We start from the raw sequence: 16,370 nt of genomic DNA on the forward strand, positions 1-16,370 counted from the left end.
AGTTCTGTGCACCACAATTTAAAAAGACTGACAAACTGGAAGGTGTGCAGAGGAGGACAACCAATAGGCTAAAGAGTTGGGAGAGCAAGCCTGATGAGGAACAGTTGGGAGAATTGGGTATATTTAGCCTGGAGAAGGACGCGGGTGGCGCTGTGGGTAAAACCTCAGCGCCTAGGACTTGCCAATCGCATGGTCAGCGGTTCGAATCCCCGCGGCGGGGTGCGCTCCCGTCATTCGGTCCCAGCGCCTGCCAACCTAGCAGTTTGAAAGCACCTCCAGGTGCAAGTAGATAAATAGGGACCGCTTACCAGCGGGAAGGTAAACGGCGTTCCGTGTGCTGCGCTGGCTCGCCAGATGCAGCTTGTCACGCTGGCCACGTGACCCGGAAGTGTCTGCAGACAGTGCTGGCTCCCGGCCTATAGAGTGAGATGAGCGCACAACCCTAGAGTCTGTCAAGACTGGCCCCTAAGGGCAGGGGTACCTTTACCTTTAGCCTGGAGAAGGGCTGTCACATGGAAGATGAAGCAAGCTTGCTTTCTGCTACTCCAGAGGGTAGGACCCAAACCAATGGATTCAAATTACAAGAAAGGAGATTCAAACTAACATTCGTAAGAACTTTCTGATGTAAAAACTGTTTGACAATGGAACAGACTATCTCAGGTGGTCAACTCTCCTTCCTTGGAGGTTTTTAAACAGAGGCTGGATGGCCCCCTGTCTGACATTCTTCAGCTGTGATGCAGGGGGTGGACTAGAGGGCTGTCTGGGTACCTTCCAACTTGACCATTCTATGGTTACAGAAAGCCAATGTGGTACAGTGGCCACCATTCTTGGAGGAACAGCAGCAAATATCCCTTCTTGGCTAGGAGTTCTGGAAGACCTTCTCCTTGCCTGGTCTGGGACGGTAGGGCCCTGAATGACCAGCTACAAAAGCTGAGGCTGCTAAACAGACTCTTGGGCTGGGATGATGTTGGGGGGGGTGAGATCTTGTAATCTTATTGTGATTTATGTGGAAATTGTTCAGTGTGGTTGTGTATTTTAAAATATTTTATTTATTGTTTATGACTACGATTTTCATCGCAGGTATGCATTTTTCCATGTTCTAAGCCACCTTGAGCATTGTTTGAACTATGGAAAGGTGGCATACAAATAAATTTATGGGTGCATCAAACTTCTGATACACTCAGCTTTGATACAGCTTGCCCAGTAAATTCAAAGCCCAAATGCTTATGCCCTGTTGATACAGATGTGGTGCCCAATTGCCCATTTGCCAAAATATACCTTTGCATAAGCTCGCATCCAGCGACTGTACAGAGCATGCTTACAAAGGCGGGACGCACGGCCCATTTCGTCCTTGCCTGTTGTAGCATTAATTACTTCAAGACCAGCATCTCCTATGGTCCAGTTCACACTGAAATTAGGTGCTTTTCCTGGCTGGCGGGCTTCAGCATTACTGATACCTGCAAGAAAGAAGAAGGGCTCTCAACAAGAAGAAATATTCACATACCTTGTATAGCTTCTCTTTCCAAAGAAAATGAGTGCAATGTAACATGTCAATCATGTTATGTCACACTCCTTTAAAACAATGGCTGAAAAACTGGAACACTCCTCTTTTGAGGTAGGACATAAAGCCATGAACAGTCTGCTTCCATTACTGGAGAATGTGTGGCCAAAATATTCCAACGTCATTAAGGCAGGTGTGTTATAAATGGAGAAATGTATGTTAGAATAACATAACATATAAACCTTATTAGGAGGAGCATTTGCATCACATTTTGGTTAATCTTTTTACAATTCAAATCTGAGTGCAGTTAAATAGCTGGATAAAGGAAAAATGACATTTCTTAGTGGTAACTAACAGTCTCTAAAATAAAACTGCCCATATTGTACCTACGTTTGCAAAACAACCCTTTAAAAACCCCTTTCTGATGAAGTGGCAGCAGCTGGCCACTCCATTAGAGCGAAGCACAAGCAAAACTATGTCAAGCTCAGCATCATTCAGATGCTTTTAGTTCCCCTCTTTCTGAGATGTGGATATCCAGTCAGGTATCACAACTCCAGGAAGAGAAGGGAAGAAAGTATGGATTAACTGATCTTATCTTATTAGTGAACTGCCATACTTCATTTGCCCCACATTTAGGGAAGAGCAAAAAGCAGCACTTCAGTCCTCAAGGGCAATTGGAAAGAGATCTCTATGGAAAAGAAATGGCAGCCTTGCTCTTCACCCCACAGAGCTCCAAGAAGAGAAATGTGGGGGGGGGGGGGAACCAAGGGAGCTTAAAGGCACTAAAGCATAAGAAACAGCCACACCACAAGGGGGGAAATGTGCGGGACCACTTTTATCAGTAGTGCTATGTTATGACAACAGAAATATACCAACAAGCAATGTAGCTATAAATTGCTCTAAGAATCTCTGGACTACATCGTTATAGTCGAGAAGCCGAATGATTTCCTGGTTTTAAAAAAATAACAACGCAAAAAAAGCCCTTAATGCATTTATAGAGGCTGAAAGAATCAAATGGTACAATAATGTTGTCTGAAATTTATAAAATTTATGTCATACAACCTCTGGCATTTTCTGGTCTCCTAGTGTATATATATATATGTGTGTGTGTGTGTGTGTGTGTGTGTGTGTGTGTTTTCACATTCTTCATTAGATAACTACCTTCTGTCTATATTCACTGACAAGAAGTTTTTGCAAACCCCTTAAAGCAGAACTTTATCCTGGGTTAGTCAAGTCACTGGAAGTACAACCCCATACATGTCAACCATGAAGCCAAACTGAGTTCAAAGGCACTTCCTCTCAAATAAATGGATGCAGGATTTCATCCTCGTTATCTCACAGAAATCAAGAAGCCTTTTGCAAAGTTTGGGTGTGTCAGGCCAGCCCACCCACAGCACGAGAGACTGAGCCGGGGCGAGGGCTGATTTTGATACAATATTTTCTCTTCATACTGAAGTATCTGCTTAACCGGTATCTTAACTGGAAAAGTAACTTTTTAAAATTAACGGTGAAAGTTGTGATGTTCTTTGTCCCAAGACCCCATATTTCTTTCTGAAAAAAATGAAAGCATGCTATTTCCCTTTCAAAAACTGAGAGTCACATGCTAGTAGCCAAGCTCTGCAAATCAAAGCAGTGGATTGGGCAGGGGGGACGACATTTCGGGGGGGCACTGTTTTATTTCAACTTTCAAGGTAACTGTTCCAACTTTTTAAAATGCATTATATAAGGGGTTCAGTATATACTGTCAAAATGTCCTTGAATGCAAAACGCGGCCTAAGTTCTTTAGATTCCCACCTATCCCATCAGTTGCTCCACCACTGAAATCCTTCTCAGTGAGCCCTCTGAAGCACAAAGGACAACTGCACCCCAGAGGCTAGCCAGAGAAAGCAGGAAATATGATGCTGGGACACCAAGATCTGTTTCAGAATATGTTTAAAGTATCTTTAACAGATATGTCAATTGGTTCTGAAAGCAGCCACCAGAGCAGCAGGAAAGTTATCCTCAACCCTCGAAAATGTTCCTAACCTCACTCTCTTTCTTTTCTTTTTTGGATAATTTAATTCAAAAAACATTTATTCAGAAGTTGCAATACAGTTGCAAAACATTTTCAATCCCTATACCCCCTCACTCTTTAAAGTGGCCCAAAGCCCTTGTCCTCTTCCATGCGACCTGGCTCAGTCCACCCTGTGGTTCCCCCTCAGAAACGTATTTGCCTAGAAGAGACTTTCTACTCCCAATCCATATATTCCCCTTCCTCTTCCCAAATCGACGAGTGATTTTCGAGGGTTGGCTCTTTTTATGTGATGGGTCATGCAGGCTAATGGGCTGCCATGCTAACTGAAGCCAAAGCAACATACAAAAGTGTCTGATGACAAGAAGGAAATACAACCAATGGCAGCTGGGTAGTTCTCTCCATCCATTTTAGTTGATTACTGTTATAGAAATTGTGACTCAACTGTCAGACTGCTAAAAGACGTGAGTTGCTCAAGTATCTGCAATAGTAAGAGAAGCAAGAGTGAGACCTAGCATACCACCCTATGGGTGGAAGGGAGGAGCGATTTCACCAAACTGCTCTTAAATAGAAAATTATCCTAAGCACTTTCGCAAGTATGGTCATCCGGAACAGCACGGCTTGAACTATATCCTCCACTGGGAATGCCTGTCTGTGATGGATAAAACCACCTTTCTGCTGTCCCTGGGACATCATATGCTGGGCATTTGCTCAGTTTGTATGGATTCACCAGAGTAATGTTAATATACAACCTGATACCTGTTATGAGGGTGAGGGGATGTTATATTTGTTGTTCTATATAAAAAGCCAATATGAATTGTTTCTTTCAGAAAAGAAGGAAATGTTTGTATTAACTTTTTCTTGGAAAAATCCTCGATATTTATGAATGTATATTCCTGTGAAGTGCAGTCTAACAGATAGACAACAGAAGTGGTTCTTAATTCTGATCATCTATTACTCAGTGATCTGAAGATCTTATAATCAACAATATCACTCAGAAACCTATTTGGACACATGGATGTCATTTATTAATGTATGTGTTAAAACTAGGTTTGATAGTTATAATTTTTGATAGATTATTCTTATTGTTAATGGGTGCTGCTGGTGTTTTTTTCGGTCTTTTCCATGTTTCTTGTTCTTTTATTATATCTGCATTAAAAGAATCCACTAATAAAAATGGAGTGGGGTGGGGATTAGTTGCCCTGAATGGAAGAATGGGGCGTGAATGTAAGAAGCGGAGGTAATAGACAACCATGCAAGGAATAAGCCTGGGGTTACATCGTTTTAGATGAAGCAGCTCCTGTACTGATGGTTGTAATGCGCAATGTAAGAAAGGAGAAATAATTTCACAAGAATCTGAAAATAAGGGAAAGGTGCAGATTCAAGATAAAGGTGAATGAAGTTGGGTGTGGCTGAAAGTCAAAAGGATGGTGCAAGATTCTGGAACTTGGTCCATTCAGTTCTCTGTATTTCCAAGCTTCACCTGGAAGCCCAAATCCCTGCTATCATAGGACAGTTGTATTTTGAGGGCAACCACCAGGGCTCTGAGTTTGACTAAACTGCGGGAGGCAGTAGAAGACAGACGTGCCTGGCGTGCTCTGGTCCATGGGGTCACAAAGAGTCAGACACGACTAAACAACTAAACAACAACAACACCAGGGCTCGTTTTATATGGCCCTCCCTTGCCTTTGACATCTCAGGAGATTGGTTGCTACAGCCTAACAACAGATAAAGCTCATGGGGAATATACGCTTTCCCAGGAAATATTTAAATTTAACTCCTCTTGGTTGGCACCCATTTTGGCTAAGTTGTTCTCTCATATCAAGTGGACAGGGAACATTCCTGGTGGATGGTGGTCTAATATTATTGTTCCTCTGTAAAAAGAAAAAAGAAAAAAAGTGATCCTAAAAACCATAGCCCAGTTAGTCCCTTGGATACTGGGTCAAAAGTCTATGGAAGGTTTTTGTTGAATAAGCTTCAAACCTGGGCTGAGGAAAATGACATCTTAGCTGAAGAACAGGCTGGGACCCAAAGGAAAGCAAAGCGGTACTTTGGGCAGAAGCTTGGCTGCAGGAGTTGCCAGAAGGGAAGGTATATAAAAACCAATAAAAGGAAAGCAGTAAGTTTAGTTTATGAAAGTCGTAAGAATCAACAACCAGCTACTTTGACAGTGTTTGATGCAGAAAAGTTACGACAGGGTGGAAAGAGATTTTTTTTAATGGTGTTTTAAGTAAATTTGAAGTAGAAGAAAAAAGTCACTGTTGAATAACAGCATGTTATCATAAAGCAAGTACAAAACTATTAATAAATGGAACAATGCAGAAGTAAGTCTAGTTAGAAAGAGGGACCAGTGAGGAATGTCTATTTTTCATCTACATTTTTTGTTGTTTTTGTTGGGAATTTTGGCTTAGCTATAAGAAATAAACCAGCAAGCAAAGGGAAAGTTAGATATGTCAAAAACTGAAAGTACTTAAGAGGGTGATTCAGGAAACAGGAAGGTATCATGGTATACGATAAATAGATCCAAAACAGAATTTATTTGGTTTTGCTTAGAAGAGGACAAAGATACTATACAGAATTTGTTTGAAAGTAAAGTGGCATTAACACCTGTTTGATTTTGTGGCATGTGGCTAACATCCAGTTTGAGGATATATATCCTCTCAGTTAATTTTAGTCTAGTTATAAAGACGGTTAAGAAGGAGTTTGTGATATAGAATAATTTAAATATCTCTTAGTTTGTAAGAATATCATTAGTGAATATGTGCATATTGCTGAAGTTGCTTTACCATTTTCAAAATCAACACATGAAAAGAGAACCCAAATGGAAGTTCAGTTACAGTAAAAAAAAGGTGGGGTGGAGAGATATAATAGTTATGCAAATGTGATGTTAGATTGATTTTAATGATAATTGACTGTACTTGAGAATCTAAGAGCAACAATTGGCACACACATCCCTCCTGGCTGGTAAGTTTAAGGTAAGCAGGTCAAAGAAGTAGTACTTGTTCATAATCATGAGTTGATTGAAAAAAGGAATACCATAAAATTTCCAATATATCAATATTTTCAATCCATAAATTGGGCACAAGATAAAAGAATAAGGGAATAAATGTTAATGCAAGGAAAGAGACCTCTAACATGTAGAATTTACTGATAAACATAAATGAATGGAAGAACATGCATTGTGATATACAGTCTACTGATCTAAATAAGGAAACAGTGAGATTGTGGGAATATATATGGGAGAAGAGTGTGTGGAAGACATTAAACATAAATTAATTGGAAAATTCAAATGAAATAATAGCCAGATGGTACATGACTTCATGGAGGATGAAACATACTTAGAAGGCAAAATGAAAAGCTGGAGATATAAATATCACAAGACAGATACGATGCAAATTCAGTGCAAATATCCAGTTATTCATAGGTGCAGATGGTGGCAACTTTTAAGGAAATAACAGGGACAGAAGTCCTGTTGGATCCTACCAGAATTCTATTGGGATTTATAAACGGAATTGGATCAGAAACAGAAAAAATGAATTTGTATTTATCAATAGCAAAAATATTAGCAGCTCAATACTGGGGCGGGGGGGGCGGGGCGGAGAATGTAGCAAAAGTAATAGAATGGGAAATTGTGTTGGACTCTATTCAACTGTTGTTGGCATCTGTCTCGGGAGACCATGAAAGAATGTGCCTTCATGGATAAAGTCAAACGCCCGGAGAGTTATAGCACCTGCTGTGGTTGCATTTAAATCCATGAAATGAACATACCGAAAGACAAGTGGGAAAACGGTAGAAAAAGGTGATTGAAAGCAGGAAAAGATGTTGGAATAGTTCTACTTTGATAAATTTCATTCTGTTTCTCACCCAGTATGTTTATGGATTTAAAGTCCAACAAAATTTCCTATTCTATGACCTTTTGCTACTTTTACCTTTTTAGATACTACAGTAAGGGCACTATTTTAGGTACATTGAAGTACATTAAATTAATGAATAAGTAATTTAAAACTGAAGTCTTTTTGATGCACTAATCAGATTTGGAGATTATTAATATGTGTTTTTACTATTGATAAGGCTGCATCCTGTGGCTCTTGGGAGGGCAACGGATACATCAGCTGCCCCCATCTTGCTCTGGTGTCAGGTCGGACCTCCATCTGCTTTGCCACAAAAACATTTGCAGCCATGCCAGCACCAGAGACACAGTCTTGGTAGGGCCAAGAAAAAGGGCGTGACACCCCTTGATATATTATAATTCAGTGGTTTCACATTTCACAGCAAGAAGTTCAAGGCAATCACCTGGGGAATGTACCGAGGCCAAAGATTTTTAGCACATTCTGTGTGTCAATTGGCTTATCAATCCCAGGATGTCTGTGTCGTCCAGCAACTATTTTTTAATTACATAATTATCACTGCCTATATTTCATTTCCCTCTGACCTCATTGCTTACAAACCTCACTTCCCCAAACAAAGTTACCTGTAACTCAGGATAACACTTCATGCATTTGATGAAGTGGACTGCAGTCCATGAAAGCTTATGCCATGTGACATTTGTTAGTCCTTAAGGTGTCACAAGGCTGTTTGTTGTTTCTGATTTACTAAAGTAATGTGTATTCTTTATTAGACCTTCCTGTTTCAGTATTTGATATTGCACAGTAAATTGCCCCCAGCCCGCTGACAAATCATAGGATTTGGGGTTATTAACAACAAAGAAAAAAATGTTGGATTTGGAATAATTTTTCTGATAACAGCAAAAAAATGTATAGCTGAACTGCATCTTATGTGTACAGAATCATAGAATTGTAGAGTTGGAAGGGAAGTCCAACCCCTGCAATGCCGGAATCCATGTAGTTCCATGATTGCTTTTGGAGACATTTTTCTTTCTTACAGTGCAGCTGGTTTACAGGTGAGATGTATGCTTGTATTTTCTTACTATTCTTACATAACAGCCCTCTAACAGGCAGTATCTGAGATCACAAAGCAATCAAAAAACAAAACATTAAAATACAGTATAAAACAATAAAAATGATAGAAAATTGATTTAAAAACTAAGGCACAATTAAAATACACTTTAAAACTTAATTTAAAGGTGAGAGGCCCAGTTTTACCCCACTCACATTGCTTTTACCATCTTCATAAAAAGAATACTGAAGTTTTTTCATAACACGACTGCTTTTACCACCAAGGGGGAAAAGAAAGAAGTACAGGAAACCCACCAATTACGCAGTTCAACATGTGCTCAACCATGCACGCGCGCATTGTGTCAAACCCAAAAGTGACCCAAAAACCTCACAGAAAGGGGCAGAGTGGAATGGGGTGTTTGCATATATTTGAAACATCATTGGAATTTCATTTAAATGTGCCTTGGAATGTAACCTCCACGTAAATGGGGGGTTGCCTGTAGCCACATCTTTTCCTCTGCAGTGCTAAAAGCAGCTGAGGCAGGAATGATATTCATCAAGAAGGCAACACAGGGGTTAAGAAGCTCCTGTCCTATGGCAGTGTCCCTCTTTGAATTGCCGTCTCAGTAGCTGAATTGCCGCTTTTTAAAGGACTTGTGCAGGAGCGGCAGGTGAAGTGGGGCAGCAACACACCAAGAAGGAAGGGGTGGCAAGGCTGGGACTGTGCGGCACATGGGCAGAATCAACCTGGCCCTCCTGCCAACCTTGCCACTGCCTGGGCCCACTCCTGCCCTATCCAGTAAAGCATCCAATATGGCACTGTTGAGAAGCAGGTGGAAAAATCCAAACCCTTAATAATATTGCTACATATTTCCCTAATAAGGCACAGAGGTACATAGCCATAAGCAAGGACAGCACTGGGCGCTCCAAGTCGATGGCTTTTAACTATCTAACTGCCCCGAATTGTGGCCTAAGTCAAGAACCCTCATTACACGGATTCCAAGTCTTTCCTGAACGCCCTATTTATATTTGAGGTAGATCTCTCGTTAACAAAAGGCAATGAGTAAAAACAGGGGTGTGCAGAGAAACTCAGCCATCAAGGTGCCAGTAAATGGGCCCATCTTCATACCTTTTCATGATTAGCGCAAAGGTCTGTAGAGGAATTTTACGTATGTCCAAATGAACACACTTAGAAACCCTCCCACAAGTGGGACCCTATCTTATCTGACCGAGGAATGACCTCATCTTCAGACCTTTGCCCAATTGGTCCAAAAGTCTGAAGGGGTTTTTGAAGCAGATTCAGTTGAATAGACTGCGAAACTCTCCCATGGACGGAAACCCAGTCTTATCTGGGAGAGTTTCTAAGTGTGCTCAAATGAAAGCATTTTCAAACCCTCTCCAGACCTTTGCACTAGTGCAAAGACCTAAAGACCAACCTGCACGTTGGAGACATTGGGGTGGACCTTATGTATGTGCCCCTGACCCTGTTTTTACACATTGTGGGTTCAGGTGAATGCAATTTGCAAAATTTCGAAAATATACCAGAAGTGGAAGAGCTGTTGTTTGTTTTTTATTACATACATACCACTGAGTAAAGGTCTGTTGAGTATATAGAGAGGGGGTAAATCTTCTATCTCTGCTATTCGCTGGTATACTGCTCTGGATAGATGGTCTCCATGGTACAAGCTCCCCAAGATAATGCTAGAGAAGTAAATTGGCTCAACAAAGAGGGTAAGTAATGCTCCTTGAATACCAAGCACGTTCCATCTAAAGGGAAACAAATGACACCATTTTGAATTAGGCCTACAAACAAAACAAAAAAATATGAGTGACTATAGGAGAGTGGGGCAGATACCCTGCAAAAATGGTGGTGGCACCAGATGTGTCAGGGTGAGGTTCCTACCCTAGCTGTGCTTCACTGTGTCTAAGGGCAAGAGAATCTCCTTTGAAGCCTAGCGAAGGTAGCTGAGTGACAACAAACAGTGCTAAAGGGCCATCATTCTGCAACTCACATAGAGCCTACAGGCTGTTCTAAGCCAAGGCTTAGAAAACAGCAGCATCCTCCCTCTGACAGAAGAGGCAGAGGGAGGAATTGCTTCTACTTTTTAAAACACTAGCAGATCTTTAAAATAATTAAAAACCAGTAGACCTCAATGGATAAGAAAAATAGCCATTTGGGAGATGCTGAAAGGTCATCACAGGTGAAAGAAACAGGTGATTCTAGCACAAGTGCTGTAAGGGCCCAATGTCCCCTTGGCTTTCCTGTTTAGAATATCTGCTGTTCTATTCATTTGAGTATCAGAGTTTAAATCCCCACTCAGTATTGCATTCCAATTGATGCACAATCATTTGCAGGAATTGCACTGGCCCAGTGACTATAAATTGAGCCCATCACAACCACTTCCCTGTTTATATATCCTTTGACAAAAATAAAGCCCCATGTTAATCTTTCAGAACATTGTGATGTGCAAACTACATGCCACCCCACATCCCAGATTTCAATGTTCCCAGGGCCCTATACCATTCCCCCACTCCCATTGTATACAGTTCTGGGTGTTTTCCACCTTTCTGACACCCACCAGCTAAGTTTCCTGAGTGAATACTACATTTGCATTGCTCTTTTAGTCACCTTCCAGCTCAGTCTCTGCTCTACGGTCATGGCTAGACACCTCACATTTATATTTAACTAAAACATTTTAATGTTTCAATACAGTAAACAAAAACAAATAAACAATGCAAGCCACTGTCCCTCCAACATTTGTCCACTGCATTTTGAGAAAAGACATTTGCTTTCATATAACATGGCATACACCCACTGAGTAGTTCTCTTTCTTTATTCTCTCTCACTGAAACTCCTTAACTCCCAAACAAACTCAAACCAATAACATATCCGTCCTCCCACCGCCCCATCTCCCTCTGCCTTCAGGTGACATTCCCACAGGGAGACCGACATGGAGAGGATATACCGTATTTTTCACCCTATAGGACGCACCGGCCCATAGGATGCACCTAGATTTTTTTTGGGGGGGGGAATAAAGGGGAAAAAATTATCCCCCCCCCAGGCGCAGGGCTGGGGAAGCTCGGGCTTTGGCAGCTTTGGCATCGCTCTGGGAGCTTGCGGGGCTGGAGGAGGGGAAAGCGGAGCTTCCCCCTCCCCCAGCCCCCAGAACGGGACCCAGAGCCATGTGGAAGCTGCGTGCCCTCCGCCAGCCTTCTCCCACTGTCCCCCGAGTTTGCGGGGCTGGCGACGGGGAGGAGCAGGCTTCTCCCCCCGCCAGCCTTCTAGCCAAGTCGGGGGACAGTGGGAAAGGCGCGCTGCGCCTCTCCCGCTGTCCTCCGAGTTTGCGGGGCTGGCGACGGGGAGGAGCAGGCTTCTCCCCCCGCCAGCCTTCTAGCCAAGTCGGGGGACAGTGGGAAAGGCGCGCTGCGCCTCTCCCGCTGTCCCCCAGTTTGCGGGGCTGGCGACGGGGCACCGACCCCTCTCGCTCTCCAGGCTTCAGCAAAAGCCTGCATTCGCCCCATAGGACGCACACACATTTCCCCTTCATTTTTGGAGGGGAAAAGGTGCGTCCTATAGGGCGAAAAATACCGTATCTCTTCTCCCAACATTTTAGCCTATCAATACTAAACTCAAGTGTTTTCAGTCGCACCTTAATCCCAAATGTATAAGTGAAAGAGAACTGCAAACTCAGCATTGCCCAAGCAGTAAAGCTTATCTGAGTTTTATGATCTTGTGCACATCCATTTTCTATTTAACCATTTTGTCATGCCTAGTCACACTTTCCCCCACTGATGAGGTTGAACTTGGGCAAAAATGGAGCAAGTCTGCAAACTTTCTGAACACAGCACCCACCCAGGCCCCTCTGAAGGGGAAAGGGCAGGTACTCTTGCTCTGGGCCTGGGGGGGCTAAGCTGCTTGGGGGCCTTTGCCAGGCTGCTTTTTAGTTTGAGTTAAGCACTAGATTACACTGCCTCTCAATATTAACTTCATTGTAGACACAATACCTTCTTTATATTGGGAAAAACCTTTAGAGAAGTTTCTTCTAGGCATATATAGCTTAAACCAGGGGTCAGCAACCCACGGCTCCGGAGCCGCATGTGGCTCTTTTACACCTTTGCCGTGGCTCCGGGGCGGATACTAGCGAGGGGAGGAGGCGCATTGTGCGCCCTGACACTCCCCACTGTTTTAAATGTCGCAATGGTTTTGCGGCTCCCAGGTTTTTTTTCTTCGGTCCAAGTGGCTCTTTTTGTCTTAAAGGTTGCAGACCCCTGGCTTAAACACATGAATACAAGTACTCAGAGGCTCAAAAGGAAATCTCAGTGCTGCACTGGGTTTATTTCCCTTGTCCTCTTAGTCCTTTTTCACTCCCCTCCATGTCCCACACTGCCCTCTGTGTTCTTTCTGTCCCTCTGTTCCCTACTGTGCATGAAAGACAAAATAAATGAGGGAGCTATAGGATGAGGTATGGTGCATAATTCACTGGCCAAGGTTCTCTGACTGATTTGTTTAGCAGTCTCGGGGATTGCCAGGTGTAAAACAAGACAATTTTTCTCTAAATAATATAAAGCAGCACAATCCTAACTATGTCTACTCAGATGTAAATCCCATGCACATCAATGGTGCTTACTCCCATGTAAGTGGGGTTAGGCTCCCATCCTTACTGTGCTAAATATCCGGAAAATCCAGCAAGCTTTGCTCTGCAATCCTCTGCATCATTTGAATGCTTGTGGGGGTGGGGCAGGTTGCTAACATTCATCATCCACACAATCAAGTGATTTGAGTTCTTGCTTCCAGAAACAAGGTGCCCCCCCCCCCATAAAGCAAAATATTGCCCTTGCAAGAATATACCTAGTTGTTTGCTAAAATGGTACTTTCCCAGTTGGGTGCATGTGTAAAGCAACATTTTTTTTGTTTTAGAAAAGTGATTCACACTAAAGCTTGCTAATGGCGAAAAGGTCATGAAAGTGCTTTAAGCCCGTCCTCGTGTGCTGCACTGACTGGCCCAATTCAGGAGGCTGCTACCTAAAGTGGACTGGACTTTAAGGGCATCTTCGCAGACTCTCCTCAGTGCCCCCTCCTGCTGAATTTGGAGAATGGCAACAAGGGGAACAGCAGTTTGCCTGCTTTACTAGACTTCGGAGACACCTGAAAACTTTCCCTCAAAGTGTTTTTAGCTGCAGTTTTAAGAGTAGCTGCTTTCACAGTCGGTGCTTTTATTATTCTCAATAGGGATTTTCTGTTCATTTAACCTTCTGTTTAAATTGGAATTTTGTTAATTAATGCAGTTTCAGTATTTGCATCTCGTAGTACTATATGCTGTGCTTTAATTGTAAGTGACCTAGAATTATCTTGTGTTAAGTAACATCTACATTTAACAAAGAACAATGACAGTTAAGTAAGAAAAAGCATGAACTCAGCCCTTTGTTGCTATCTTGAGTTTGTTTGCTTGGGGGGGGGGTGGTCACACTTCTCCCCAATCCAGTTGTATTGAAAACTTGGACCTGTCAATCAATTTCATTTGGCAATTCTTACTTCTCTTCCTGGGGACACTTTTAACGCAACTTCTCAGTCTGAAGCAGGAAATAGTCTCTATGTGTTGTCTCTTTCCCCTCTTTCTTTCCAACCACTCCATTTAATTTCCCCTCCCACCTAGCAGTCATGTTTTTTCCTTTCAGAGTTTCTGTGCCATTGAGTCTCCAGTCGCCTAGGGGGGTTTCCTCCTCTCTAGGGTGTTTTGGTTTTTTTTGCTTTAAGAGGTGCCAAGTAAGGTGTCTGATGGCATCCTGGCCCCCATGGTGTCACTGACATGGGGACCCCCCATCTAGCAATATGGAAGTTGGACAGAGGAGAAACAGTTTACCTGGCTATCTTATCACTGCACGACATAGTAAGCAATCTTTCTCCCTGTAGGACTCCATCCCACGTCTGAATTGTAGTTGTAGATCTGACAGGGATTGTTCCTTCCCCAGATTCGATTTTCGTCCGTAGCTGTCCTCTTGCTTTCCGGTTTGGATGTCTGTCTCCCTGATCTAAGTGACAAAAGCAACCACTGTTCATGCAAGGAAAAACTATGCTTTCTAAGAAAATTCAGCCCTGTTTTCCATTACTCATTTGGGACGACAGCAGTTAGGAAAAAAGTGGTGTGAACTAGAAAAAAAACTTCTAGAGTGCTTCATTTATAGAAAATCACATCCAATACTTTTTTGCAAGGCTTATTTCACACTGTTCTACATGGTACAACCTTTTATTTATTTTAACAGAATATCCCATTTTCAAACTGAAATTTCCAATATGGCTTACAAGCAACAATAAAGCCATGATGAAATGATCCATAGATGCATAACAAATTAATTCCTCCACAATCTTTGTAATGTATGAAGTGGAACTGAGGTGTTAGCCCTCCTAGATAGTGTTGCTTTTATAATATGAAGAAAACTAAACAATTTAATTTTCAGTAAATAGCCAATCTAGATTTTCATAAACTACGAAAGCTATTTTCAATAAATTGTTTTCTCTCAAACACCCCCATTACTAGCTGAAACTTGTCGTACCTTCTTGTGCTGCTTCATGTGGTGAGAAAATCCGAGCGTCGCCACAAGGAGAGGTGCTGATATAGAGATGAAACTGTACATTTTCTCTCAATTTAAACCCGCTCCGTTCTGATTTGATAAAAATAGATTTTTGCTGATCTTCCTTACTACTGAAACAAAGTGCAACAATGTTATTAAAAAGGTGCTTTGGTTTTTCTAATTACAACAAGCAAGACCCAAAGTTTACCATAACTTGATTTTAACTCTTATGGTGTAATACTCTAACTGAGTCTAGGATTGTTTTTTCTTACTTAGCTGAACATTTTGCTGAGCAAGTTCCACATATAGCAGAATGTGTAGGGTCCAAGTTCCTTTGTCTAACAACCTCAAGGAGCATTTTAATTTATCTAAGTTCTCCCTTTCCCATTCATTAAAAATTGCTGCAGAGAGAAATATAGGTATTACATAAAAGTGGGAAGATATACAGTTTAAGAGCACTGTTTTGTATCAATCAAGGTAAGTCCAATTTGCTCCAAACATGAAAATTTCATTTAAGCCAAGGTTATAAGTTTTGTAAGGTTGTTGTTTTGCTTTGATTTGTTTTGTCTTTTGCAAGGGCAATGGAATAAGATATCAAATATATACATCTGTTTCCATGTCTTATTGATCCATTTATAGTGGAAGCGTAATTAAATGAAGTCCCTAATTTGTCCAGAGGGATTAATCAGCAAAAGCTCAAATTTCCTATGATTCACTTGGAAGATCTGAAACCACACTATGTAGTAAATCAATTGCTGCAATGTTGGCATAGATATTGCAACAGTCAGGTATAAAACTGTTCACTGTCATATACTGCTCAATATTACCTATCTTAATTCTTGTCATCACTGCATCCTGCCTAATGGCCTCTCCAAAAGGCTTATTGAATAAGACCAAAGAGAACATTTCTGGGCCCTCCCCGAATCCGGAACTTTTTGGATCTTATACTATTGACATTAGCCTGAGCAGTTGGTTGGGCATAAAAGAACTAGATAGCCTGGAAGAAGTCAGGGCCAAATTGCATAACTCATAATGATTTTATGACAGTCTCCAGGACAAAAGTCCTCTCTGTGCCAAGTGACAATTCTGTGGACAAAATATTCTTTTGTTTACAGTAATGAAGTATATTTAGAGATAAGAATATATTATCTGCAATCTGTTTATCTGAAATAAATTTTGATCATAACTGATACAAAAGCTACTTATTATTTTCAGCTTTGAGGCTATTAAGGATGTAAACATGTTACCCTCCGCATTCAGGAGGGAGGTTTGCTGACACATCTAAACTGGGGTGCCATCCCTCCCGTTTGAGTACGACTGTTATTTTTGCTTCCCTCCAAATATAGGGGATCATCCCATTTTGCCTCTACATACTTTAAGGCCCCTAAATTAA

The 16,370-nt window shown here is 41.8% G+C and overlaps 1 protein-coding gene across 9 annotated transcripts in view; it reads right to left on the reverse strand.

The window, feature by feature from the left end:
- The window catches only part of ADARB1 (adenosine deaminase RNA specific B1), a 58,489-nt gene that overhangs the window by 6,165 nt on the left and 35,954 nt on the right, over nucleotides 1–16,370 (reverse strand). For 5 of the 9 annotated variants that reach the window (XM_083473218.1, XM_083473221.1, XM_083473222.1 and 2 more), the window contains 4 exons: nucleotides 14,960–15,108; nucleotides 14,269–14,437; nucleotides 9,993–10,174; nucleotides 1,279–1,457 (listed from right to left, as the gene is read on the reverse strand). In XM_083473218.1, coding sequence (XP_083329344.1) covers nucleotides 1,279–1,457; nucleotides 9,993–10,174; nucleotides 14,269–14,437; nucleotides 14,960–15,108 — 679 coding nt within the window. Of the gene's footprint in view, nucleotides 1–1,278; nucleotides 1,458–3,890; nucleotides 3,994–9,992; nucleotides 10,175–14,268; nucleotides 14,438–14,959; nucleotides 15,109–16,370 lie in introns of those variants that run through there. The other 4 variants (XM_083473223.1, XM_083473219.1, XR_014518739.1 and 1 more) reach the window with 3 other exon arrangements.

This window comes from Podarcis liolepis, assembly GCF_965112155.1.
Source record: "Podarcis liolepis genome assembly, chromosome: 1".
Taxonomy (NCBI): Eukaryota; Metazoa; Chordata; class Lepidosauria; order Squamata; family Lacertidae; genus Podarcis; species Podarcis liolepis.